Raw genomic sequence first — 27,719 nt, forward strand, 5'->3', positions numbered from 1 at the left:
ATGGCCTATTCCGGATGTAGCATGAGGGTGATCCATCATACTAGGCTCCAGTGATTCTCTGTCAGTCTTGAAAGTACTGCGATCTTCTTGGAACACTTAGAGCCTTCCGAAACCAGAAGTAAGAGTAGTGTTAGCGGAAAAGAAGCCTAATGACCCACACAGACATGGATTCGTGTCTTAGAGAGCAGAAAAAGTTGTAACTATTGTAACCCAAAACGTCACTTGGTTACTTGGCCTGTCGTATATACTCAACAAATGATTAAGTGTTTGATAAATCGCTAAAAGCCTTACATTATCGCAGATGAATGGATAGTCACTGTTTTTCGTACACAGATTATCACCTTAACTCTTTTTTTTTTTTTTTTGCGGTAGCGGGCCTCTCACTGTTGTGGCCTCTGCCGTTGCGGAGCACAGGCTCCAGATGGGCAGGCTCAGCGGCCATGGTTCATGGGCCCAGCCGCTCCGCGGCATGTGGGATCTTCCCGGACCGGGGCACGAACCCGTGTCCCCTGCTTCGGCAGGCAGACTCTCAACCACTGCGCCACCAGGGAAGCCCCACCTTGAACTCTTTTACTTAAATGTAATCGTCTGAGATTTGGGGCTTCCTGGTGAATCCAGTGATTGAGAGCATAATGCAGCTCCTCTGATTCGTTTCACTCACAGAACACTTCTGACACCAAATGTGTCGGTTTTCCACACCAAGCAACTCTCCAGGGCTCTGCCGACAGTAACTGGGTGTCCCACAATTTAATTCCATTCTGACACAGGAGTTAGCCCAGACCCCTCCCTCCCCCAGGTTAAGGGCTCAGTCCCTACAAGACTGCCCCCATTTCAGATGCCAGTCACAAGTCCAGGCCACCCCTACATCTGCCCGAGAGCAGCTATAAATCAGAGGTTCCCATGGAGGTTTCTCCTTAGGTTCAATGATTTGCTGTAACAGTTCACAGAACTCAGGAAAACACTTTACTTACTATTACCAGTTTCTTATAAGGGATACAAATGAACAGCCAGATGAGGAAGCAAAAAGGGTGAGGTCCAGGAGGGTTATCAGCTTCTGTCCCCGTGGAGTTTGGGGTATGTCACCCTCCTGGCACCTGGATGTGTTCACCGACCCCCGACCCCCAAAGCTCTCTTGACCCCATTGTTTAGGGTTTTTATGGAGGTTGCGTTACATAGGCTGACTGATTAAATCACTGGCTGTTGGTGACTAGCTCAATCTCCAGCCCTTCTCCCTTCCCTGGAGGTTAGGGTGAGACTGTAAGTTCCAGCCCTTTAATCACAACCTGGTCTTTCTGGGAGCAGCCCTCACACTGAAGCTATGTAAGGGCCCCCAGACATCTCATTAATGTGCAAAAAGGTACTCTTGTCATTCTGGAGAGTCCAAGGGTTTTAAAAGCTCTTGTGTCAGGAACCAGGGTCTAAGACCAAATATTATAACAGAAGATGCTCCTACCACTCAGGAAATTACAACGGTCTTGGAAGCTTTGTGTCAGGAATCATGGACGAAAACCAAATATATATTTCTTATCATATAATTCTGTCAAGTTTTTGAGAGCCAGGTTGGTCAAGAGAAGGAATACTGGTATAGGAATCCCACCATGTGCAATGTAATCATGGTTCTTCCCTGGCACTGGTGTTGGGGACTTAGTGTCCCAGCCTCTCCATCTGCAGTGGGGATTTTGGCTGGGATGGCAGAGATGTGAAGGTGCTTTCATAGAACTGTCAGGCACTGTCCCCGAGGGCAATACTTTTATTAAGACTTAATATTTCCTTGAAATATTACCCTGGGTCAACTGTAACAGATTATAAAAATCAGGAGAAAATTTAAAACACGGGAGGTTCGCATTATTTTGTCTTTGACTTTAAATATCTAAAACTCTTCCATTATTGGTTCCCTGTGAGTCTTTTTTTTTTTTAGATGACTTAAAAAATTATTTGATACACACACACTAAAAATTTAGACAGGTTTATGTGAATAAAATTCCAAATAAAGATTAAAAAGATTAAAAAATAAAGTCCTTTTAGAAATAACTTTGGTTACTCCCATACCACATGTCATATGATGATTTAAACTGCAATCATGGATTTTGAAAAAATATACATATATATAATCTTACCTATAAAAACACTAGCATACAAACTTCAAACTACAAGGTTATCCAAAGTGACACAAATGTTCTAAATCTTAAGGAAATTTTAGAACACCTCTTCTATTTGTAAAATAAAAGCAGAATAAAACTGATCTGTGATTGCCTTATTAGGAAATTTGTTCTGGAAACCTGTTAATAAATTATTGGAAATTCTTAATATCCATCATGCTGTCACCTGAAACAGAGTCAATCATCTTCTTCAGTAAAAGAGTAAGTAAACTAATAAACTACAGGTTAGTCCTCACATTCTACAACCAAGTATGGCTCTATGGCAGTAACGGCAGTGGTCACACAGTGCCTCAGATTCAGCTGTGTCCTGAATTTCTCACTCTGAAGGTATTAGGCCAACCTACCTTTGGGACAATTTTATCAGTAGACACAGACAATAGGTATCTTTTTATCTTGTTTTCTTAAAGTTTGTATCACTAGTCTATAACAGAAAGCAACAAGATAGCTCTAGCAGTAGATGAAGCAAGAGGGTAACTGTTCTAGAAGAAAAATTTTTCTGTCTTTCGATCCAAGCTTCTCAATTAATTCCTGAAGAGGTGCCAACTCACGCCTATCAATCAGATTAAACTCCTGAACAAAGAAAATAAAGTGCTTAAAGGAGGTGTTGAGGTGGGCCTCCTCCTGCAGCTGCATCACAGAATCAAAGTGCTGGTGATAAATATGGGCATAAACCCTGAACAGACGCTTTAGAATGGTCTTTGCCACAGACATAAAGTTTTTAGGAAATGGGACACCAATTTTAGAAGGAAAAAGAGTTTCATCATCAAGTTGATCCTGAACCCAAGTCATCAAATAGTCAATGTATTTTGGTGCAGAACATTTGACTGGCTTTTTAATATTAGTACCATCTGCCCAATGATATTCATATCTTGGACCTGCAGACATGACTGGACAGCTTGCTTCAGTGCAGAATTCTGTGATAGTTCCATATAGCATGTTGATCTGGTTGAAGAAATCCACAGTGTTAACCGCAATCCATTCGTTGAGGTCCTCTCCCTCTGGCAACATAACAGCTTGTCTCAGATTCCCACTTCCTAGAGTTGCTTCTGCATGTTTTAAGAGTTCATACTGATGAGATCCTTCAGGGATATTCTTCTTTGGTTTGAATGTTTTAGAAGAGCGGCTACTAAAGAGGAAGCTCATCTTCTATTCCCTGTGAGTCTTGACTGATGACGTGATGCCTCTTCAAAGGCCAACACTGATGTTCAGACCCTCCCCTCTCCCTGCCCCAACCAAGTGGCTTAGTGTGTTTCTAACCCTCTTCTTAAACCAGACTTGGTGCTTATGTATCACAGCTGTGAATTAAAACCTGGCAATGAACTGTATATGCAGGAGTTATTTTTTTAATAGAGAAAGGTGAGAATTTATGAAAATTATCCTGTAATGAGTTTTCAGTCCAGTCACTTGGGATCCAAGACTCCCTGCTGCTATCATACCTGTCTGTGTCAGCATGAGCTGTACCAGCTCCCACTGAGGCCCAAGTTTCTCTTCTCCTCCAGCTCGCTGGCCTCTCTCCTTCGGCAAGAGGACGACCGAGTTATGTTCCCTGTTTTCCCTCTTAGCGGCACACAACCTTTGGGCTCCAGCACCGGGTGCCCTGTTTCTTTATTATAACTTCAACTGGGAATTCTTCTTTTCTAGGCAGCTCCCAAAGAGTGCCCTGGGGAACTGCTCTTTAGAAAAGTAAAGAAGAGAAAGGAAATCGAAAACAAGAATTAAGAAATTAAAGTCAGAGTCCTCAGGCAAGGACTCAATTTCTGAGGGTAAAAAAGTCCTGGGAGCAGAATCAGGCAGGCTTTGTCGCAGTGGCCAGAGATTGGAAATACCAAATCAGGCTTGGGGCCAAATGAGAAATATGTGAGCCAAGGAGTTCATTTTCAGTGGAAAGAGTAAATCTCTCTAAACCCAGGAAGAATCATTTAGATTATAAATAAAGGAACACAGAGTGGGTGTGACAGACTGGATCTGGTGCCATTCGCATATCCAGAGAAATTGGATGGTAGGGAGAGTAAGAAATAAAACGTAGAAAATTTTGTCATTCTACCTGTTATTTTACACCAGAAGCATGCCCAAGGGCAAGGAGTGTTTGAAAGTACTGGGGTGGGATGGGCTGGGGTTAGGGGTGCCCAGTTACAGGCTCTGAAGGAGCCCGGGGTTGGGGGAGGCTGCGTACAGGGCTTGCTGATGTGGCAAACAGAACTGTCAAGTAATGCGGCAGGGGGCTGGCCATGAGTAGAAAGGGCCAACCAGATGAGGACTGCCTTTCTCTACCCAGGCAGTGCCTTGTGCTTCTAATTGCTTCTCTAGGCCTAATCATCTCCCCTGTCTTGCCAACTCTGCCTCTTCGGGTGAGTGGCTCCAGCTCTGTTTTCAAAGGCTCCTTTTTACCTGCACAGAGCACCCTGGCCCGTTGGAGATCCGCATTCAGGTTGGGCTCACGCATCCGGGCCCTGTACCCTGAGTCGCCCAGCCCAGAATGGGGAGGGTCCCTTTGTAACTGGAAAATTGTTTGAGGCTCCTGCCTCTTCATCTCTAAATCCTTTCTTGCCACCCGCTAAAGGAGAACTCCCAAGTATCAATTTATTGGAAACAAAGCCAGAAAAATCTAAGCCTCAGTCTGTAGCCCAGTAGAACCAAATGTTTTCTAGGAGGGCACCGAAACCAGGTCGGTCCCAGGAGACAAACTAAATAGAGAACGACAGCCTATGGGATAAGTTTTGCAGGAATTTTACATACAGCACCAGTAGAGGCACCAGTATCATTTCTTTGATTACCAAATCTGTGAAATAGATATTTAGTTCAGATCGAAAGTGTCTGATTCTCCCTGGCCCTGACCCCTCAGCAGCCCTCCCACCCCATCTGACTTTGTCTTTTTTTTTTTTTTTTCTTTTTTTGTGGTACGCGGGCCTCTCACTGCTGTGGCCTCTCCCGTTGCGGAGCACAAGCTCCGGACGCGCAGACTCAACAGCCATGGCTCACGGGCCCATCCGCACCGCGGTATGCGGGATCCTCCCGGACCCGGGGCATGAACCCGCGTCCCCTGCATCGGCAGGCAGACTCTCAACCACTGTGCCACCAGGGAAGCCCCCATCTGCCTTTGGGCATAACTGGAATGGGGATTGGGATAAGGATAAGAGGACACAAATCACTCCTAAATCTGTAAGCATCTATCTGAACTCCAGCGAGTTCAGCTGCCTCATGAAAGAAGCTTCTCTCCTTACTGCGAACCACAAGGCCGTAGATAGTCGTGTGTGCGTGGCGCCTACTTGGCTAACCTATGGCCAGGTCACCTTTGCCCTTAGTCCAGTGTGGTTCATGGTTCTGCCATCTAGTCAGCTACACAGTCAACAACTTTGGGGTCCTCTTACCCCCACCACATGTAGGGAGTCGTCAGACCCTAGTGCTTTGGCCTCTTAATACTTAAGTCAGCTGCCCCTCCCCAGGCTCTTCCACCTCTCGTCCAGTATGGTGGCCAAGTGCACATGCCCAGCTGCACCGGCTTGTGCCCTTGCGCCGCACTGCCCTTTCCTGCCTGCTCATTTTCTAAACCCTCCTGGTGAGACCTTTATGTTTCCTTGGATTGAACTGACTATTCCCTCCTCTGGGACACAGCCAGAGCCTATGGGAACTTACACCCCAGCACCTCTGAAGGAAGAAGTTTTATTTAACTTGATTATTATATGTGTGTATCTACCCACGTGAAAATAAATTTTGCATGGACAGTTATTAGATTTTTAAAAATTTGTGTGTGAACGCCCACGTTCTTTATAGTCATCTATTTTTCTGTGTCATTGGCTTTCAAGCTATTTTGTCCTAACCTGTAAGAAATACAGTTTATGGCATGACCTAGTTTTTCTCCCTCCCGCCTCTCTCTCTTTCCTTGACTCACACAAAAGTTTTACACGACAGTACTTATATTCGCAGTGTGTTCTGTTCCTTGATTTGTTTCTTTGCTACACTCTGTTCTATTTAACTTTCAAAATGCTGTTTGTGACCATTAATTGATTATAGTTTGAATAACACTGATCTTTGGTTAACTTTTCCAAAAAGTCTTTGAACTGAAGACTCTACCAGCTTAATACCTGGTGTTTAAATTTTAAAAGATTCCACAGACAATTAATGTTAGGAAACGTCCTGCTCTCAGAGAGTCCCGAATACACAGCTTAGCTGTTGAAGGCTCTAAGTTGTCCTGCACTTAAAACTTGGTGAGCATAAAACACATTAATTGCTTCCTACCAATGAACTTCAGGGAACCAGTGGCATTTCTAGAGCCCGCCAGTTTAGAAAACACTGAACTACACTGACCTAGGGATTCTGAATGATGACTCTATATCACAATCTGTTATCACAGATCTCTATTTTTAGATGTTCCTTTGCCTAGCACTCCACCCCCATGCCTGCACTGAAAAGTGTGGTATTCTCACAAGCATAGCTTTCAGTGCAGTCCGAGAATTCTCAGAGAATTTGGCCTACAGTGAAAATTGCGTACTTTTTCACCTTTCCCTTTCTGCCAGGAAGTTTTGTGTTAAATCAAACCCTCAATTGCTGTAATGATAATAGACTGAACTACATGACTGCCTTTTTTGTGGATCAGAAATGGTTGAATGTGGTTCAAATTAATATTTAGCCTAACTGATTTATAGACTCACTTCGTCCTTCCATCTGGTTTCAAATTTTACTTTCTAATTTAAGAGCCTGATAGAATGTGTGCCTTTCATTGTAAACTATTTAATTCTTTTGGGGAGCAAATGGGATATAAATTTTAATAAGTAAACAGAGTCCAGCTGTAATGCCCCATTAACAATAGAGTGTTTAAAATACAGATTTTTTTTCTGATTTCCCTATTATTCAATAATTGGTAAATGCTATGCATTTTGCAATGAGGAGTATTTTGAGTGTTTTTTTCCCCCTGTACAATACGTGGGTGGCTTTAAGAACAGCAAATTTTAAAATATATCTTTGCAGACAATTAATATTTATTGACCAATCCAAATGACATTTGTGGCTTTCTCCATGATTTAGAGAATAATAGTGTCGCAGAAATCACCTCGGCCCTTAAGGTGCCCCTTCCAGATGATGACAGCCATTTCTGTTCTCCTCCTGCCCTGATTAACATACCTCTTTGCTATAATCTGTTCTAACAGCATGATTTCAAGGCATAAGACAATGATTAACATTATGATTAAAAGTGACCCAAGATTTAAAGACTTAAGATATACACGATCTTCTCTTTTTTTTTTAAAGAAGCACTCTAATTCGTACAGTATAGACATATTAAAACCTTATCTTTTATTAAAAAAAATTTCTCTCCCTTTTATTTCAACCCTTGACTTAGTGAATTTAATGAATAGGATTAGGTTTTATCTTTCTTTCTTTTTTTTTTTTTGCTGTACGCCGGCCTCTCACTGTTGTGGCCTCTCCCGTTGCGGAGCACAGACTCCGGATGCGCAGGCTCCGCAGCATGTGCGATCTTCCTGGACCGGGGCACGAACCCGTGTTCCCTGCATAGGCAGGCGGACTCTCAACCACTGCACCACCAGGGAAGCCCTACCTGGGTATTTTTAAATGATCTATCAAGGTGGCTTTCATCATGTCCAAGGCCATATCGTCCTTATTCCTCCCTTGAAGTGTCAAGCTATGGAATTTCTTTTCTCCCTCCTTCCTCCTCTCTTGTATGGTCCCATCTGTCTCTCTGGGAACTTAGTAGACACCCAGGTATTAAGTCCCCAATATGTGTCAGCCACTATGCTTGGCACCAAGGATATAGCTCTGAACAAGCACTTCATGGTTCCTGCCTTCATGGGCAGTACTAAGTGGAATAGTAATAGGAAGTAATTAAATGAGTTCTGAAGCACTTTGTAATATAACTACCAAGCCCTATACAAGTTTTAGATGACACTGTTGTCCTTATGACTTAGGGTCCCACCTTTTCTGTTAGCCTTTCTGTCACTATTTGCATCAGTCAGCACTGGCTAGGTTATGCTTCAGTAACAACCAGAAGACTCAGTAACAGTCCTCATTCTACTAAATGTCTGTGGCATGTTGTCTGGAGGTACTGCTCCTTGTAGTATTGTCCTCATTCTGTGTCCAAGGCAGATGATACAGTCACTATTTAGACTAGAGTATTGCCAGCCATGGTATCAGGAGGAAAAGATGCATTGACTCTTAAAATTTCTGCCTGGGAACAACACAACACTTTTGTTCACATTTCACTGGCCAAAGCAAAGTTACATGACCAAGCCTGACTTCAGGGGATGGGGAGATATACTCCCCTAGGAAGGGGACTGGATATTCACATCACTGCAGTGCCCTATGATCTCTTTTATCTCCGCGTCATGTAGATCTTAGTGGCACTTAATCTTTCAACCTTGTGTTGTTACTTAATGTTGTAAATGTGTGCGTCTCCCCAGTTAGATTGTAAATTCCCTGATAGCCAGCACCATGTTTTTATACTTCCTTGTATGTAACTCAGCATGATGCTGTCCTTATATTAGGTGCTTAAAAATGCTTTTAATTGTATGAAGGAGAGAAGGGAAAATAATCAGAACCCTTTCCATATTTTAATATAATAGTTTATAGTTTAAGGCTCTGTGTACACTATCTCCTTTAATCTTTTCAGGGACCAAAGGACATAGTATTATGCCTTTAACAGATCAGGAAAATGAGACCCAGAACTTGCACATGACTTGCTTAGTGTTGCACCAGAAAAAAAGTGATTGAGCTATATCTGAAACCATGAATTCTAAATCCTGGGCCAGTGGTTTTTCCTATTCCTTGTAGTTGTTAATATGATCACCCCAATTTTTTTTACTTGTGCTGAGGATCACACAGGGGAAGGGAGAAGGAAGCTTCAGAAAAAGAGTTGAAAGCTCCTAACCAGGATAGGGGTATATCTCCTGGCGTTTGGGTCATAGCAAAGCTGAAGGGGCCACACAGCAAAATTCCCAGCTTGAATTCAGCAGGTCAGTGTCTTAGTTTATCTAAGGCTGCTGTAACAAATTATCACACATTTGCTGGCTTAAAAAACTACAGAAATTTGTTCTCTCACAGTCTGGAGGCCAGTAGTTCAACATCAGTTTCATTAAGCCAAAATCAAGATGTGGGCAGGGTCCCACTCCCTCCAGAAGCCTGGGGAAGAATCAATTCCTTGCCTCTTCTTCCAGCTTTTGGTTGCTGCTGGCATTCTTTGGCTCCTCCCATTTATTTTTCTTAGTGAATCTAAAAATACACAATGTTTATTAAATAATTAATCATCCTTTCCTAGAAGGGTTATTTCATTTCACGGATGAGCAGTTTATTGCCAGAGCACTATGTCTTCCTCCAAAATGATGTATAACATGATGTGGTACCTACATTTTTAGACACTTGAATGTTTTTTCTCTCTGCCAGTTAAGCTTGAAGGTAATGTAGTGCGTATTCATTTGCATTTTGTTCCTTTCAAGAAATACAGATGTGCATAGTGGGGTGACCTCATATTTTTCCATTTCTAAAGTAGTATATAGAACCTGATATGTTAGTGTACGTGAATTCCAATAAATTTTAGTATTTACTAAATATTAGTATTTAGTGATAAGTACCATAGGTAATAAGCCTTCACAACATTAAGGCTGTGAAGAAAAGTAAACAGTTGTGTAATTGGCAAGGAAACTAATGCAAAAGTTTAAAGAAAGAAATACCAAAGCCAATTTTTTTCTCAAATGCTTTTGTGGTTTTACATACTTCATTGTCTGCCTTCAGAATCTAAAATTCTAGCCTAATTTGTTTATAAAGCAGTCCCTTTAGACATTTGCCTTATTTTTAAGAAACGTTTATGCTAATGCTAGGTTAGGAAGTAGGGGTTACTCACCATCTTGGCTCTCATGACATGAAGGGCCTGAAATGCTGGGTGGAGAAGAGCCAGGAAACCAGATCCAGGCTTGGGTGAGGGATTCTGTGATCTGTTAGTCATGTCTGCCATGGCCACGGAGTAGGACATAGGCATGACACAGCATGAGTATTGAACAAGTAATTATTGGAATTATTACTTCATCTAGGCCCTTACACAGTTGGCTTGCCCCAGAGTCATTGGTTAACAATAACTTTGATATAGGAAAGGTAAAAACTGAAAAAAAAATGGGGGGGGTCAAATATTGAATACTGTCAGTACTTACCCATCATGTCTGAAATTTGGTGATTTCTTGATAAATATCTATTGAAGAAAAAAAGGAAGGAGAGAATTGTTCTAGAGTGCTGTGACCATGCATGCAATGGGAAAACTTGCTTTCAGTACCTGATTGTGAATCAGGAGGGCTCTGAGTTTGTAGCAGCTCCTGGCATGGAGCAGTTTGCAGTGCTCTAAAGGACCAAGAACACCCTGTACATTCATTTGTGGGTAAAACAGCATAAATGCAGTGTTTGAATATTAAATGTTTAAAACATTTGCATTGTCTAACAACAGACACATAGTGCTGGCAACAATGTGGTCTTTTGTTTTTGTTTGCCACACCACCGGAAGGAATAAAATGGATTTTTTTTTTTTTTTTTTTTTTTTTGTGGTACGCGGGCCTCTCACTGTTGTGGCCTCTCCCGCTGTGGAGCACAGGCTACGGACGCGCAGGCCCAGCGGCCATGGCTCATGGGCCCAGCCGCTCCGTGGCATGTGGGATCCTCCCGGACCGGGGCACGAACCCGTGTCCCCTGCATTGGCAGGTGGACTCTCAACCACTGCGCCACCAGGGAAGCCCCAAAGACATACATTGTAAATTCAGAATAATTAGAGTCGAAGATACCAGCCCATTCAAAGGCTCCGTACGTAGAAGGAGAGATTGAGTGAAAAGGGTTTCATGCTGGAGTCTGTCACCCACCAGCCGTGGCATCCTGGTTAACTCCCTTCACCTCCTGAGTCTCGGTTTCCTCCAGAGCTTCCTCTGAGGTGTATGAAACAATGATGACAATAGCAACAGCAACAATAATAATGACAGTAGGGCTTCCCTGTTGGTGCAGTGGTTGAGGGTCTGCCTGCCAATGCAGGCGACATGAGTTCGAACCCTGATCTGGGAAGATCCCACATGCCGTGGAGAAACTGAGCCCGTGCGTCACAGCTACTGAGCCCGCTATCTAGTGCCCATGCTCTGCAACAAGAGAAGCCACCGCAATGAGAAGCCCGCATGCAGCAATGAAGACCTAACGCAACCAAAAATAAAAAATAAATAAATCAAATATATTAATAATAATAATAATAATTAAGACAGTAAATGTTTACATAGTCTATCGGTCGGGGCACAATGATGAACACAACAACTGCTCTAAATATTTGAAGCAGAGGGAATTTAATGGAATTGGTGACATGGGTGATGGAAGAGTTGAAAAGCAAACAGGAGACAGGGAGGCACTCAGAGATCAGCAACAGCAGGAAGCTGAAGGGCCCAAGGAGGTGGAGGCTACCCAGCAGAGCCACAGCCATGGCGGCCTGTGCAGAGGAGGCTGGAGCCCTGAGGAGACACAGCCTGGAGGTAAAGAGAGGGGAGAGGAAAAGAACGTAGTGCAAAAAAAAAAAAAAACAACAATGTATGTCTTGCCTAAGGGCCCCCTTCCTTTTTGACTCCCACATACTGGAAGATGTGGCTACATGACGCCTGCTGAGGAACAGCCATGCTCACAGCCAGTGACTGCTTTTGGGGTCATACATCACCAAGTTGGAACTGACCTCAGTCCTCATGCGGTTCCACCACAGTGTGGGGTGGGGTGAAAGCTCATGGATCACAGGCAACAGAAAATGATTTGAGTGATCTTAAGCAAAAGACGATTTGGGTGTCTTCTGGAACCCTGAGGCAGGGGGATGCCCAAGAGGACAGAACAGGGTCTGAAGTAGTATCAGGATCACTTCTATCTTTCACCTATATTCTTGGCTTTGTTCTCATCTCTGCTTCTTAGTTCTTATGGTAGAAAATGACCCCGTACATTTCTTTTCCAGCCAGTCTTGGAGTGTAGTCTCTCAATTTTAAATTCCTAAGGGAAGAGACTCATACCCAGCATAGACCAGGTGCCCATCCTGGTCAGACTGACTGGCCAGGTCACTTCATACAAGATGTCACCCGGGGGCCTGCTGCTGCCACATAGGTTGGGGTGGTGTGGTGTTTTACAGAAAAGGGGATCACAGGTGTGCACTAGAGAGCCCATTTCAAGATTTCTAACAGCCTAATTCATAATCATGGGAAGCACAACTGCCATAGCTGGGTGCCCACCATCCACCAGAGGCGGTGCTAGTCACATTATATCTGGTTTTGTTTTGTTTTTTAATTTTAATTCTTAATAGCAGCGTTAGGAGGCAGGTTTTATTATTTGCATTTTGTAGGTGAGGAGAGGGCAAAGGGAAAACTACGCATTTGTGCAAAATAAGCGGGCCAACTAAAATGGTAAGGGTCTTTGCTTCTGGCGGGAATGAAAATACATCAGCTCAGAGTGGCAACATTGGTTAGCTCATGCTGATCAGAAGTTATGAGTAGTGGCTAAGTATACCTTTGATTAACAGAGAAAAGTGGCATGGGGACAAATCAAACTAGCTTGTTATTTGTATAAGAAATATATATTAAAATAAGAGGTCCTTGGTGATTAAAATAATAAAATGGCTCATTGGTGGTTAAAAGGACCAATTTGGTCCAACTCCTACTCTTTGAAAATAAGGAATTTTGCTTGAGGTAAGTAATTTAGGTCTTTTGTGGGAAGTTCCTTCAACTTCTAAGATGATTCAGAGTTTGGAATTACTGATTCCGTCTTCTGACTATATCGGGAGTGTTTAAATATACATTTCCCACTCAGTTAATAAGTCATGAATTCACTTAAATTTATCATCAGTGTTCTCAGAAGTCATCAAAGTAGACTTTGAGCTATGAGCATTTGCTTCTCTCCTCCTGGTTAATCCTGACACATCTCACATGTCATAGTTTTCCAAAATTCTAAAACTGGGAACACTTACTGTTAAAATTGATGATTAGATTGTTTTGTTCTTAAAGAGAAATTATGAACTTGCTTAAATGATATAGTCTCCTCTCTTTCCATCAAAAAATTTTCTACATGAGTGGAGAAAGTGGAATGTATGGCCTAATAGCCAGTGATGCTCAAACTTGAGTACTCATCAGAATGAGCTGTAGGTCTCTGTAAACACAAGGACGGCTGAGTCCCATCCTCAAAAGTTTCTGATTCAGTAGCAACAAGTTCCCAAGTGAGGCTAATTTCATCCACGGACCACACTTAGAAAACCACTGCTCTAGGCTGAAGAGAGAATTTGCTGAGAATAGGCATAGTGCTTTCAGTTTTGTGGCTTTAAGAGAAAGTGATGGGGGTGGCAGATTTAAATGATTAGTCTGCTCAGTCAGAAGGCTCCACTCTTTGCTAGGAACTCAACCTGGATTATATGAGTTTCCTTTCTTTAGGGGGAAAGATAATACACAGAGGAGGATTTACTATTATGATAATGAAGCTTAAAACTTAGGGCCCCTTTCAAGGCCCTGGGGGGGGGTGCTATTGATAAGTGCACATGGTTTTTGTAAGATTTGCAAAAGGAAGATATTTTTGTATTCATTTTCTTAAAGAAGTCCCCAGAAATTGTCTAAGCTTTCATTCCCATAAAACCCGAGTCAACTCTGATAATTAGTGAATATAATTAACTGATATGTATACGAGGAATAGAGTTTGTAACAAAGAGCAGTGTTTTGTAGGTTAAGCAATCTCTAAAAGTGTCAGTAATAAGGGTAAGTGGGGACATCATCTCAGAGGACATGTGAACTTTGCATGGAACTTACTTTAATTGAAAGAGTTCAGTGGAGCATTAAGCAGATGAAAATCCAAGGTGATATTAGCTTGTCTACTAACTGATCGGCTTGCTGTGTGTGCTGTATTTTTATTTATTACATTTTATTTATTTGTGATGAGAGCAGAAGATTTGGAGAAATGAGATAGGTTCCAGTTCTGGCTTCACCTCTTATAAATGAGTTCATTCATTCTTTCTGAGCCTGTTTTGTCTGTAAAGGGAGATGGTGATAATAATAATAGCCGACTTAATAGGGCTAATGAGATTCTGTAATGAAATGATTGATATGAGCAGACATTTGTTCATACCTGAAGATATAAAATGCTACACGAATGTTAGTAATTTGTAGCTATACAATGCTATACAAATAGTACACTAATAATTCATATTAATTGAATGATTAAATGGGCGATTCTGTTGGATCAAGAGTCAGCAAACTTCTTCTATAAAAGGCCAGACTATAAATACATTAGGTTGTATGGGTCGTTCTGTCTGTCTCTCAACTACTCAACTTTGCCACTGTTAGGCAAAAGTAACCGTAGACAAGATATAAATGAATGGGTGTGGCTGTGTTCCAATAAAGCCTTGTTTATTAAAAACAAGTACACCTATGCTCAATGATGTACCAGAATTGACCCAAAAAGCCACAGTCCTTCCCAATTAGGAGCTTGAAGCATGAAGATAAGACAAATATTAGCAATTATAAATGATGTTTTTGTTTAAACTCAACATTGAAAGATCAAAATGCTGGCACATTTTATCTGCTTTACTTTCCATAGGCCCCTGATGTAGCTGGTATCTCTTTGGGGGATGAGCAAAGTGGGGTGAAGGAGGGAGTCAAGGTTAAGAACAGTTAGGGGTCAGAATGCCACCTTGTTTCTTTTTATGCTTCCTGGCTCTGGAAGTGGCAATAACAAAGTGAGCTCCTGTTTAAACTCTCCTCTAGGATTAAGACTCAACAGCAAGCTCCTAAGAATAGAGGTTTGTGACCACCAAGGAAGTAGGTGGTTCTATTTTGTAATCTTTTAATTATTTTTAAAAGATCACTGAGATGCCCAGGTCTGTGAACTTTGGAAAACTAAAATAAACCAAAGGAGTTTTAGGAAACCCATTAAAAGACAATTGCCTATACATCTCAAAAGGGAAGTTAATCATGAACCATAAATAAAGTTGCTATATGGAGGGGTGGGATAGGGAGGGTGGGAGGGAGGGAGACGCAAGAGGGAAGGGATATGGGAACAGATGTATATGTATAAATGATTCACTTTATTATAATGCAGAAACTAATAAAAAAAACTGAAATAAAATAAAATAATAAAATAAATAAATAAAGTTGCTATAAACATTCACATACAAGTTTTTGTGAGAACATAAGTTTTCACTTCTTTTGGGTAAATACCTAGGAGTGAGATTGCTGGGTTGCATGGTAGTGGCATACTTAATTTGATAAGAAACTGCCAAACTGCATTTTGAAGTAACTGTACCATTTTGTATCCCCACCAGCAATGTCAGGGAGTTCTAGTTGCTCAGCATCCCCACCAGTGCTTGGTACTGCCAAGTTTTTGTTTGTTTGTGGGCTTTTGTTATTTTAGCATTCTAAAATGTGTGAAGTGGTAACTCATAGTTTTAATCTGCATTTTTCTAACATGATTATATGGATTATCTTTTTGTGCTTATGAAAACCTTCTGGTTTTCTCTGGTTTTGTCTTCTCTGATGAAGTGTATGTCTAAGTTTTTTGCCCATTTAAAAAAATTGGGTTGTTTTTCTTATTATCAGTTTTATTCATAATTGCCCCAAACTGGAAACAACACAGATACCCATCAACTGGTAGATCAATAAACAAACAACGGTATATCCATACATGAAATTCTCAACAATAAAAAGGAATGAACCACTGATACACTCAACAATTATGCTAAGTCCAGCCTCACCCTAATATCAAAATCAAACAAAGATATCACAAAAGAAGAAAATTGCAGGCCAACATCACTGATAAACATATATGCAAAATCCTCAACAAATTATTAGCAAACCAAATTCAACAATACATTAAAAGGATCATACACCATGATCAAGTAGGATTTGTCCAAGGGATGCAAGGATGTTTCAGTATCTGCAAATCAATCAATATGATATACCATATCAACAAACTAAGGAATAAAAATCATATGATCATCTCAATAGATACAGAAAAAGCTTTTGACAAAATTCAACATCAGTTTATGATAAAAACTCTTCAGAAAGTGGGCATAGAGGGAACATACCTCAACATAACAAAGGCTATAGATGGCAAGCCTACAGTTAACATCATACTCAACAGTGAAAAGCTGAAAGCATGTCCTCTAAGGTCAGGAACAAGAGAAGGATGCTCACTCATGCCACTTTTATTCAACATAGTGTTGGAAGTCCTAGCTATAGCAATTGGACAAGAAAAAGAAATAAAAGGAATCCAAATTAGAAAGGAAGAAGTAAAACTCACTGTTTGCAGATGACATGATACTATACATAGAAAATCCTAAAGATGCCACCAGTTACCTGCTAGAGCTTATCAATGAATTCGGTAAAGTTGCAGGATACAAAATTAATATACAGAAATCTGTTGCATTTCTATACATTAACAACAAACTATCAGAAAGAGGAATAAGGAAAACAACCCCTCTTACAATCACATCAAAAAATATAAAATATCTAGGAGTAAATCTGACTAAGGAGGTAGAAGACCTGTATTTGGAAAACTGTAAGACACTGATGAAAGGAATTGAAGACAACACAAAGAAATGGAAAGGTATACTGTGTTCATGGATTGGAAGACTTAATATTGTTAAAATGACTATTCTACCCAAGGCAAATACAGATTCAGTGCAATACCTATGAAAATACCAACGGCATTTTTCACAGAACTAGAACAAATAATTCTAAAATTTATATGGAAACACAAAAGATGCTTAATAGCCAAAACAATCTTGAGAAAGAAGAACAAAGCTGGAAATACCATGCTCCCTAGTTTCGAACTATACTACAAAGCTACAGTAATCAAAATACTACTGGCACAAAAAATAGAAACATAGATCAATGGAACAGCATAGAGTGCCCAGAAATGAACCCATACTTATATGGGCAATTAATCAATGACAAAGGAGGCAAGAATACATACTGGGGCAAAGACAGCCTCTTCAATAAATAGTGTTGGGAAAACTGGACAGCTACATGCAAAAAAATCAAAATAGACTACTCTCTCACACCATGTACAAAAATAAATCCAAATGTATTAAAGCTTAAATGTAAGACATGAAACCATAAAACTTCTAGAAGAAACCATAGGCAGTAAGCTCACTGACATTGGTCTTAGTCTTTTTTTTTTTTTTTTTTTTTTGGATATGTCTCCTCAGGCCAACAAAGGGGAACAAAGGCAAAAATAAACAAGTGGGACTAAATCAAACTAAAAAGTTTCTGTGCAGTAAAGGAAACTATCAACAAAATAAAGGCCACCTACTGAATGGGAATATTTGCAAACAATATATCTGATAATGGGTTAATATCCAAAATATACAAATAATTTCTATAACTCAATAGCAAAAAAACAGTCCAATTTAAAAATGGGCAGAGGACTTAAATAGACTTTTCTCCAAAGAAGACATACAAATGCCCAACAAGTGCATAAAAAGGTGTTCAACATCACTAATCATCAGGGAAATGCAAATCAAAACCACAGTGAGATATCACCTCATAGCTGTCAGAATGGCTGTTATCAAAAAGACAACAGGGGCTTCCCTGGTGGTGCAGTGGTTGAGAGTACGCCTGCCGATGCAGGGGACACGGGTTCGTGCCCCAGTCCGGGAAGATCCCACATGCCGCAGAGCGGCTGGGCCCGTGAGCCATGCCCGCTGAGCCTGCGCATCCGGAGCCTGTGCTCCGCAACAGGAGAGGCCACAACAGTGAGAGGCCCGCGTACCGCAAAAAAAAAAGACAACAAATAACAAGTGTTGGCAAGGATTTTGAGAAAAGGGAACCATTGTGCACTGTTGGTGGGAATGTAAATTGGTGCAGCAGCTATGGAAAACAGTATGGAGATTCCTAAAGAAATTAAAAATAGAACTAACCTATGATCTAGCAGTTCCACTCCTGGGTATTTATCTGAAGAAAACAAAAACACTAATCAGAAAAGATATATGCACTCCTGTGTTTGTTGCAGCATTATTTACAATAGTCAAGATATGAAAGCAACCTACGTGTCTATCAGTTGATGAATGGATTAAGAAGATATGGTGTGGACTTCCCTGCTTGTGCAGTGGTTAAGAATTCGCCTGCCAATGCAGGGGACATGGGTTTGAGCCCTGGTCCAGGAAAATCCCACATGCCGCGGAGCAACTAAGCCCGTGTGCCACAACTACTGAGCCTGCACTCTAGAGCCTGTGAGCCACAACTACTGAAGCCTGTGCACCTAGAGCCCGTGCTCCGCAACAACAGAAGCCACCGCAATGAGAAGCTCGCGCACCACAACGAAGAGTAGCCCCCGCTTGCCACAACTAGAGAAAGCCCGTGTGCAGCAATGAAGACCCAAAGCAGCCAAAAATAAATAAAATTTAAAAAGAAGATATAGTGAATATATATGCATACAAAGGAGTATGAGTCATGAAAAAGAATGAAATCTTGCTATTTGTGACAACATGGATGTACCTAGAGGGTATTATGCTAAATAAAATAAGTAGACAGAGAAAGACAAATGCCGTATGATTTTACTTATATGTGGAATCTAAAAAACAAAACAAATGAACAAACATAACAAAACAGAAACAGAGTTATAGATACAGAGAACGAACAGGTGGTTGCCTCAGGGGAGAGGAGTGTGGAGGGTGGGGAAGAAGTAGGTTTGGGAGATTAAGAGGTACAAACTTCCAGTTACAAAATAAATGAGTCGGGGTATGAAATGTACAGTGTGGGGAGTATACTCAATAACTATGTAATATCTTTGTGTGGTGACATATTGTAACTAGACTTATCCTGGTGATCATTTTGAAATATATAGAAATATCTAATCACTATGTTGTGTAACAGGAACTAACATAGTATGGTAGGTCGATTATACTTCAAAAACCAATGAACAAACTCATAGGAAAAAGAGATCAGGGGTGGGGGAGTAGGGAGGGGGGAATTGGATGAAGGCAGTCAAAACGTACAAACTTCCAGTTATAAGATAAGTAAATAAGTGCTAGGGATGTATTGTACAACATGATAAATAAAATTAACACTGCTCTATGTCATATATAAAAGCTGTTACGAGAGTAGATCCTAAGAGTTCTCATCACAGGAAAAATTTTTTTCTATCTCTTTAATTTTGTATCTGTATGAGGCTTACTGTGGTACTCATTTCATGATGTGTATAAGTCATTATGCTATACACCTTAAACTTACACAGTGCTCTATGTCAGTTATATCTCAATAAAACTGGAAGTTAAAAAAAAGAAAGTTAGAAAAAAGACGTTGGGCCTTATAATAAAATTTATCCTTTCCTCCCCCAAAATTATGCTAAGTGATAAAAGCAAGATTCAGAAGCTCTATGTGATATGATTCCATGTATGTGATATTTAGGAAAAGACAAAACTATAGGGACATAAACCAGAGCACTGGTGGGCTCGAGATGAAGGAAAACATAATTTATTTCAAGAACTTCTCTTGGCTTCACTCTACCAGCTCCTACCCTCTTACCCCTGCCCCACCTTCCCAGCCATGGATTTAGTATCAATTTAAGATAGAGTTTCTAATGCAAAACACAAACATGATTTTTCTCTCATTTTAATCATGGAAATTGCCAGAGAACAGGCATTTCCCTTGGCCCTCCAGTGTCCCTGCTGAGTGAGCATGAGGAAAGTCTGGAGGTGTCTTCATCCTCCTGCTTTCATTGCCCCTGTGCCACCTTGCAGTTCTGTGTCCCAGAGAGAGCAAGCCCTGGGACTGAGAAGGAAGATGGTTGAGCAGACGCATTTTAAGAATTGAGTGTTGTGTTGGTTCTGTTAGGATCCGGAATCCTCGAGGGTAACGGTTTATGCTCACCGCCCACCACATAGCAGTTGGCAACGTGAGACTGTCAGGCGGGGAGGGGGGGCTGGCGGGCGGGGAGGAGGGATAAGTCAAGTCTCTTTAAAGTACAGTGAGTGCTGGGGAGTTGCCCACTGTCTTTGGTCTAGTGGGAGGTTCTGTCTGCTGAATATTGCATAAAGAAAATGGGCTATGCTCCCTACGTAGGGCGTGGAAATGTCTTCCTCTTACAAAGATTTTTGTTGTATACACTTATTATAAATAGCCTTTGCATGTTATAGAGCAGAACAGGAAGACTCCGGGCCATTGAGCAAGAGAATTTTTTTTCTCAAAATTTTCTCTAGAGCTGAGTTAAAAGAAATACTGTAGTAAAACCTGGAGGTCTTTTAGAATAAAGGTCACACCCTTGTGTGAGTGCAGGCAAGTCTTCTGCTGCATCTGATGTTTTGTGGGGCAGTGGGGCTTTTCCTTTACAGGTGCACGTTATGGATTCTTCCAAGAGCAACCATCAAGTACACAGTCCTTTAAAATAAGTTGGGAAATATTACTCTTGGTCCACCACTCCTTGGCGTTCATTGCCAGGTTCATTGTAGATCTGAGGGTTGTATTCTTTTTTGCTGTTTCTTTGTCATTGTGGCCATGTTTGGCTAAGTTACATCTGGATTCTTGCCTCTGAAAGTGGAGTCTTTGGACTAGAGCATCAGCATCACCTGGGAGCTTTTTAGAAATGCAGGCCCCGCCCCAAACCTACTGATTTGGAATTGGCATTCTAACAAATCCTCAGAGGATGCATTTGCACATTGACGCTTGAAAGGCGCTGATCTAGGTCCTGCCCAAACACCCCCCTGCTCTGTTGATAACGTTGTTAGGATTATGTATGACCCTCAGAAATGCACCCTGGTTAATTCACTTGATGTCCCTGTAGGTGAGAGCATGGGTGCATGCCACTTTGCTACAAATGAACTTAATTTAGTAAGTGCTTGGTGCTGACCTGGGCCCAAAGACAGAAAACCAAAAAAGGCATGGTTGAGCTCCCAGGAGCTCAGAGTCCAGTGGGGGGACACAGAAAGTGCTACAGCATCGCATTGTCCATTGTCTTTATCTGTGTCATTTTTTTTTTTTTTTTTTTTTGTGGTACGCGGGCCTCTCACTGTTGTGGTCTCTCCCGTTGCGGAGCACAGGCTCCGGACGCGCAGGCTCAGCGGCCATGGCTCACGGGCCCAGCCGCTCCACGGCATGTGGCATCTTCCCAGACCGGGGCACGAACCCGTGTCCCCTGCATCGGCAGGCGGACTCTCAACCACTGCGCCACCAGGGAAGCCATATCTGTGTCATTTGACTTCCTTCACCCACACAGAATTCCTGTCCCCTTCTCTGGAAACAGTTTCTCAGTGTACAGTTCACAGGCCACCTGCCTCCCAATCCTCTGGGTGCTTTTGTGAAAAGAGCAAGGGGTCACTCCAGCCAGACCTTCTGAATCACTCTCTTGGAGTGAGCCCGGGCATCTTCATTTTAACAGTTATTATGCACATTATAATTTAAGAACCACCAATGTGGGTGCTGCTTTGATATCCTCACTGATTCTGCATTGTGATACGAAGGAATGTTTAAAAAAAAAAAAACTCAAATATTCAAGGAGTCATTGGGAGCTTTCCTTATCCTAAATTCAGGGGGAGTTTCAAGTGGCCTCCAAGTTCAAAGCTGCTTTTATCTTTGGGTGAGGAGGCAATGTAAGGATCTTTGTGTATGGGATTTAAGGATTGTTCAAATCCATATTTATATATTTTCTAGCAGCACGTTTTTCTAGGAGCAAATTAAAATGTTTGCCTATAATGAGTTAACAGCTTGAACATTCTTATGACAATCCCATTAGTTTCTTATTTAATGTTTATACTCATCTAATCAAATAAATTGAAATTGGATTATGGCTGTTGCACATCATAGCGTTATTATCCAGTTTAAATACAGGTCTGAAGGAAATAAAATTGATTTTTCTGTGCTACTTGTGGACACCATAGGTTATTGGTGTGCTGTTTGAATTTTCAGTTAGGTTTGTACAGAGGAGAATAAGATTAGGGCTTGGATTTTTTTTTTCTTAATGTAGTATGTAAATAAACTGTAATATTTCATTCTAATTAGGGAGTCAGATGCTTAAAAGTTTGGTGATCTGCTTTCATATTTTATTTAAAGCATGTCAGGTTTTTAATGTGGTTAATAATTTTGAGGAACATTTTTATTTTTAGAAAGAAAAAAAGAAAATAATAGAGTAGAATACCATTATAATACTCAGTTACTACAGTAACAGCTATCTTATTTTTCAGGGAATGAGCTGTAATATGTACCAGGATTTCACAGATAACTGAACCTATCTTTCAATAAACCAAATCCTTTTTTTAAAAAATTGCCTTTATTCTGCAAACACCTTTTGTATACCTGCTCTGTGTAAGCACCATGCCCAGTGCTAGGGACTCAGAGTTGATCTAACATAGTTCTTTCACAAGGAGAGACATTTCAATACCACTGACTGCTCTGAAAGCAGAGCAATGGGCCAGAAAACACAGGCAAGAATGGCAAGCCCTAGGGAGTGGGGAAGGGCTTCAGGGAAAAGATGACCTTTGATCTGGACCTTGACTCAGAAGTAGGAGTTGGCAAAATGGACATCTAGTCCTTAAATTGTTAAGGCATTACGTGCTGATTATGTGCTCATTTCAAAAGTACCCGTAAAAAATTGTAAATTATTAAATTTGATTATTAAATGTATTAAGCACTTACTGTGTGTCAGGAAATGTGCTTGCTGCTGAAAATATGATGAGGAATAGCTCACAAAACCACTCTTAGATTCAATAATCTGCTAGAAGGATTCACAGAACTCACTCACAGCTAAAGGGTACGGATTAAACTCAGCCAAGAGAAGAGGTGCATAGGGCAAGACCAGGAGAGATCCACATAGGAGCTTCCGTTGTCCTCTCCCCGTGGGCTCATGGACAGCATAGTCTTCCCAGCACTGATGTGTGACAGTGTGCACAGAGTATTGCCAACAAGGGAAGTTCATCTGAGCCTTGGTGTCCAGACTTCTTATGGGGGCTCCGTCACGTGGACATGGTTGACCATCCATGTGGCTGAGCTACGTCTCTAGCCCCACAAGAGGTGGAACTAAGGCCAAATGACCCAAAGCCCCTACCCTAAATCACATTGTTAGACTATCTGGTGTGACCCGAGACCCCCAGGTAAACAAAAACACTCATATCAGGTATGACATTCCGTGTCTTAAAGATTACCTCCCAGAAGCCCATGGCAAGAGCCAGACCTCTTTTTGGCCAAGGCTGAGTTCTTTACTATTCAGAAACAAAACCAAACCCCACTATAAGTTTATAAAACTCACCAGAAGATGAAGAAGATGGGGACTGTGCAGGAAGAGTCCGGATGCTTGGGGTTGTGAGATGGGTGGTATTGTTAGGAAGATTTTTCACAGGGAGGTAAGTAAACTAAGATCTGAAGGATGAGACAGATTAGCCAGGTGAGTAGTGCAGTGAAGAGCATCTCAGGGGTAGGGGACAGTTGGTGCAAAGGCCCTGAGGTGGGAAGCAGCTGGGCATGTTCCAGAAACTGGAAGGAGAGGAGGCTGGAGCAGACAGAAAGAGGAGGGAATGTGGTTGCAGCGATGACTAGAGTGAAAATAGGGACCAGATCCCAGGAGGCCTCAGAGACCCCGAAAATGATTATGGACTTTATTTCCACCTAACTGGAAGCCATTGTAGAGTTTGCAAGCCGGAGCGTGGATGCTCAGATTTGTGATTTCTTTTTCTAAAGGGTCATGTGTGTGGCTGAAGTGAGAATAGCCAGTCAGGGACAAGAGTGAAAACAGGGAAACTCTGAGAAGACTATTACGACCATCCCGATGGGAGGAGATGGGGGCTTGGCACTAGGTGGTGACACTGGAGTCGGAGAGAGGGGGTGAGTTTGAGACAGCAGGAGGAGGTAGAGTTGGCAGGTCTTGTCAGCCCTGCCAGCAGACCCTTGGCTGTCATACTGTGCTGTCACCAGTGGGCATCTGGCAGCCCCATCTGATTTGTGGCTTCCCCTTGGCTGTAGGCAGAGAAGCAGATAACCAAACTGACTAGAATTATGTGTAAGGAAGGAAAGGTGCCCCCTGACAGGGTGACAGGTACAGTCCGGTGAAGTCAATTCATGTCTCCAGACTAGGTGACACCTGTTGAACCCCTGCTGAACCCCAAGACTCAAGGCCACCCCCATGCCCACTTCTAGTATGGGCTGTGTTCCAAACAGCTGCGGTTGCCAGAGCAGTTCATTGTAAACAGTTCTTCTAAATCACTCAGGTATTACTGGTCATATATTCAGTACACCATGAATTAAATCATGCCCCCCTTGAAAAACAGTCGCTAACCAGAAAAGCCTAATATAAAATTGTTAGCACAGAGCCTGGCACTTAGGAAGAGCTTAATAAATGTTGAATGAGTGAGATGTTTAATCCTCTTTTAAAACAGGAACAGTAAAAAAAGAGTTTCCAGTATATCTGTGGTGTGTTTTACTAAACCCAGACAAGGCCTTTTAGTTACATACTCCCTTGATTTTCCATATATATTTTGTATTTTCTGTTCCTTTCCTTATAAAAGGAGTGTATGGAACTTTGAATTTGGCAGAAAACATGGCTGATGTTCTCTGCCTGTTTCATTTTGTAATCGCTCAAGTAACTTATTCTTGCCCAGAAATAATTAGGAAAAGGAGGTACTTTCAGTACACAAAATATATGGTCAGTAAGAGACCTTGGGTTTTCCTTTCAGAACTGTTTTGGCCAGTGGCTGGCCAGCACTCTTACTTAAATGCTGTTGTTTAGCCAAGGGAGCACTTTTCTGCTTCCATGTATGTACGGGGGGTGGGGGGGGGAGGAGGCTCCCAGCTACATACAGTGTTGGGGTGCCATCCTGGCTTTAAGTCAACAGTGAACAGAAGGTGCCTTATGAGAGGCCGGGATGGGGAAGGTGTGGAGGGGTGAACCGCTGTTACGGGCTTCGTGTAAATTGTCAAGGAATCTGTAAAAACTACTTTCGGCTCAGTTCAAAACTTGCTGCCTGATTGATTAAACTACAGTTTGCTTCTGCTTAGTTGTAGTATTGCAGAGGCTTTCTGGCTGTGGGTTGCAGGACGGCCCGTCTCCCTGGCATCGATCAGGCAGGTCGTAAGAGAAACCGGAAACCCAGGCCCGGCATGTCAGCTTTTTAAAGAGTTGGGATTAGGATGAAGTTTCCAAGTCCCGGGAGTCCCAAAAGGGAAACATTCGTCACAGTATGGGGATAGGTAGGGATGGGGGTACTCCGCCCCGCTCTTTTGCTCGCATTGGCCCTGGCCCCGGCCCCGGAGGCTGGGAGCACCTGGCCGGGGGCACCTGGCAGGGGAGTGAGCGGTGGGCGGGGACGGGCGGGGGGGCGTGCTCACGTGCCTCTCCAGCAGCCAATGGGCTGCGGCGGCGGGCGGGCCGCGCGTGGGGAGGCGCGGATGGCACTTGCTTCAACTTGGGACGGAAGGAACGCACAGCAGCTGGTGTGAGCGACCGCTCCGGGGTGGCTGGTGCCCGCAACCTGGTCTCGTCCCCGACACGGGGGCGGCATCCTCGCCCAGCCCCGGGGCCGCCCGGGAGGCCAAGGTGAGGGCCGTGGGTAGGGAGCGGCGCGCCTTTGTCTGCAGGTGAGCGCAGAGGTAACTGGCGGGGTGGGCGCCCGAGCTTGCGCCCGGGAGACCCGACCCGCGGGACAAAGGCTGCATCCTCCCTTCCCCGGAGTCAGTGCTTTGCGAGGTTGGGGGCGGCCGGGAGGCCTGAGGAGGGGTCTTTCTGCCTTGCTGGAGGGAAGGATGAGTATTGTATGAAATGGAGGGAAGGTGGAGGAGTCTTTTGATGCAATTTACCAGGGTGGCAGAAGCTGTTCAGGGGTGGGCTGTTCAGATGGTCCACCCTGGGCATTTCTGTTGTGTCCAGTGTTATGATTGAGCAAATGAGTGCATTCATCTCACATGCCCTCTGATGAATCCACCTTTATGTCCTCTTGTCTACATTAGGAGTGAAAAATATTGCAGGATCTTGGTAATCCGGTTTTTGAATTAAAAGCAATATCCTTTGGTGTAGAAAGACTGCGGTTTCAGATAATTTTAGTTGGATGACTTACAGTATTGGTGGACTTCCACGCAAATGTCTCAAATTCCCAAAAGGTAGAAAACTGCCAACTTATCACGTGCTTGTTCTTGGCACTGAAAAAAAAAAAAGTAGATTTTTGGTTTGGGTTTTTTTGGTTGTTGTTTTTTTTTTTTTTTTTTTTTAAGAAAAACGTGATCTAAATATTGAACACAACACTTGATTGGATTCTCAGGGAATCTGTGTCTTTTCTGTGTGTTATCTATTTCCCTGTACCAGTATTGTATCCAGGCATGTCTATCGATTCCCCAGTTAATGTGTTAGCTGTGAATCTTCATTACTGCCTTGGGTGGGAAGAGGCGGGGGAGGAGCAATCTCATTAGTCTTTTCTTTCTCTTTATAACTGCAGCTGCAGCCTAGCTTTGACTAGTATCATGAATGGTGGATTCCGCCTGCTTTCCTCGTGTTGTTCTCTTTCTGGTTTCCTTAGACCATGGAGCAGTCAGTTTCTCCTCCAGCCTTACTCTGACACAAAAGCAGTTTTTAAGCTTTCTCCCCAAAGTTCAGATCTTTGCCACTGCCCTTGAGTTGTTATTTGCTTTGTGAAGCCTTTCAGGACAGAGGTGTCCTGAGGCCTTTCCTAAGAAGTTAGATACATAATGCTTTGTGAGGAGAACAGCCCTAAATCTGTATTTGTAAATTTTGTCTGTAATTTTATAAGTTACCAGCGGTTTTGTTGTCCAAAGTGAGATGTGTAGAACAAGCTTAGTAGGGGAAAGACTTTCTACAAGGCATCAGCCGCTGTCGTTGTAGAAAGTGCTATCAGACTTGGCTCAGAGCGAAGGCATGGGCTGTGTGTGCCGGTTTGGTCAGGAACCCCACCTTTCTGACCGCTGCTGGTTCGTTTATGAGTTTTTCTGTCGTTCTAACAAGTCTTGGCTTTTGAGCAATGGGGATAATTTATTTAACAAGCATTTATTGAACACTTGCTATGTGCTTGGCATTGGCACTAATGATCAAATGGTAAATGCAACAAGTACCTTCTTGCTTTCTTGGAGCTCACACTGTTCTAGCACAGGACCCATTTGGGGTCCTCTGAACTGGAGCATCCCCGGGGAGCATTATGGATGACCCCGAGGTGAGCCAAGAGGATGCTGCTGCTAGCTGCTGCCCGGGAAGTCAGCTGAGCCCAGGCTGTAGATACAAACAGGTGGGGCCAAAGTCACCTCCGCTCCAAGGGTGGAGGGTCGTTGTGCGCTGGACTCGCTGTCTTCTTGAACCTGCTTGCCTTGATTGTGGGTACCTCTCAGAGGAGCCTGGGACTGCAAGAAGGGCCAGGAGAAGCTGAGTTCTCAAAGAGTCTGAACAGTGGCATTGTTTTTTCAGATGTGGTGATTCCAGTCTGTTTCAAAAACTATCCTTCATGCAGTCTCCTAGTCTCACCTCAGTAGCGTTCATCTTGAACAGCCCCTCAGGGAAATGAATTTCATTCTGGACCACTGACTGAGCTAAGCTTTATATCTGTCCCCAGTTTCCCAGGTGTTGAGGTGACTCCTAGGTTTAGAGACCTGGAACATGGTTGCGAAACCC

At 42.6% G+C, this 27,719-nt stretch overlaps 2 protein-coding genes across 19 annotated transcripts in view; one reads left to right on the forward strand and one right to left on the reverse strand.

The window, feature by feature from the left end:
- The window catches only part of APBB2 (amyloid beta precursor protein binding family B member 2), a 476,036-nt gene that overhangs the window by 324,399 nt on the left and 123,918 nt on the right, over window positions 1–27,719 (forward strand). The gene's annotated exons all lie outside the window — the stretch shown is intronic.
- LOC308617146 (MOB kinase activator 1A-like) lies at window positions 1,933–3,306 on the reverse strand. Its single transcript, XM_081233922.1, has one exon. The coding sequence runs from the start codon at window positions 3,300–3,302 to the stop codon at window positions 2,607–2,609; it is 696 nt and encodes a 231-aa protein (XP_081090048.1). The 5' UTR covers window positions 3,303–3,306; the 3' UTR covers window positions 1,933–2,606.

This window comes from Mesoplodon bidens (genome assembly GCF_964165515.1).
Source record: "Mesoplodon bidens genome assembly, chromosome: 1".
In the NCBI taxonomy this organism is placed as follows: domain Eukaryota; kingdom Metazoa; phylum Chordata; class Mammalia; order Artiodactyla; family Ziphiidae; genus Mesoplodon; species Mesoplodon bidens.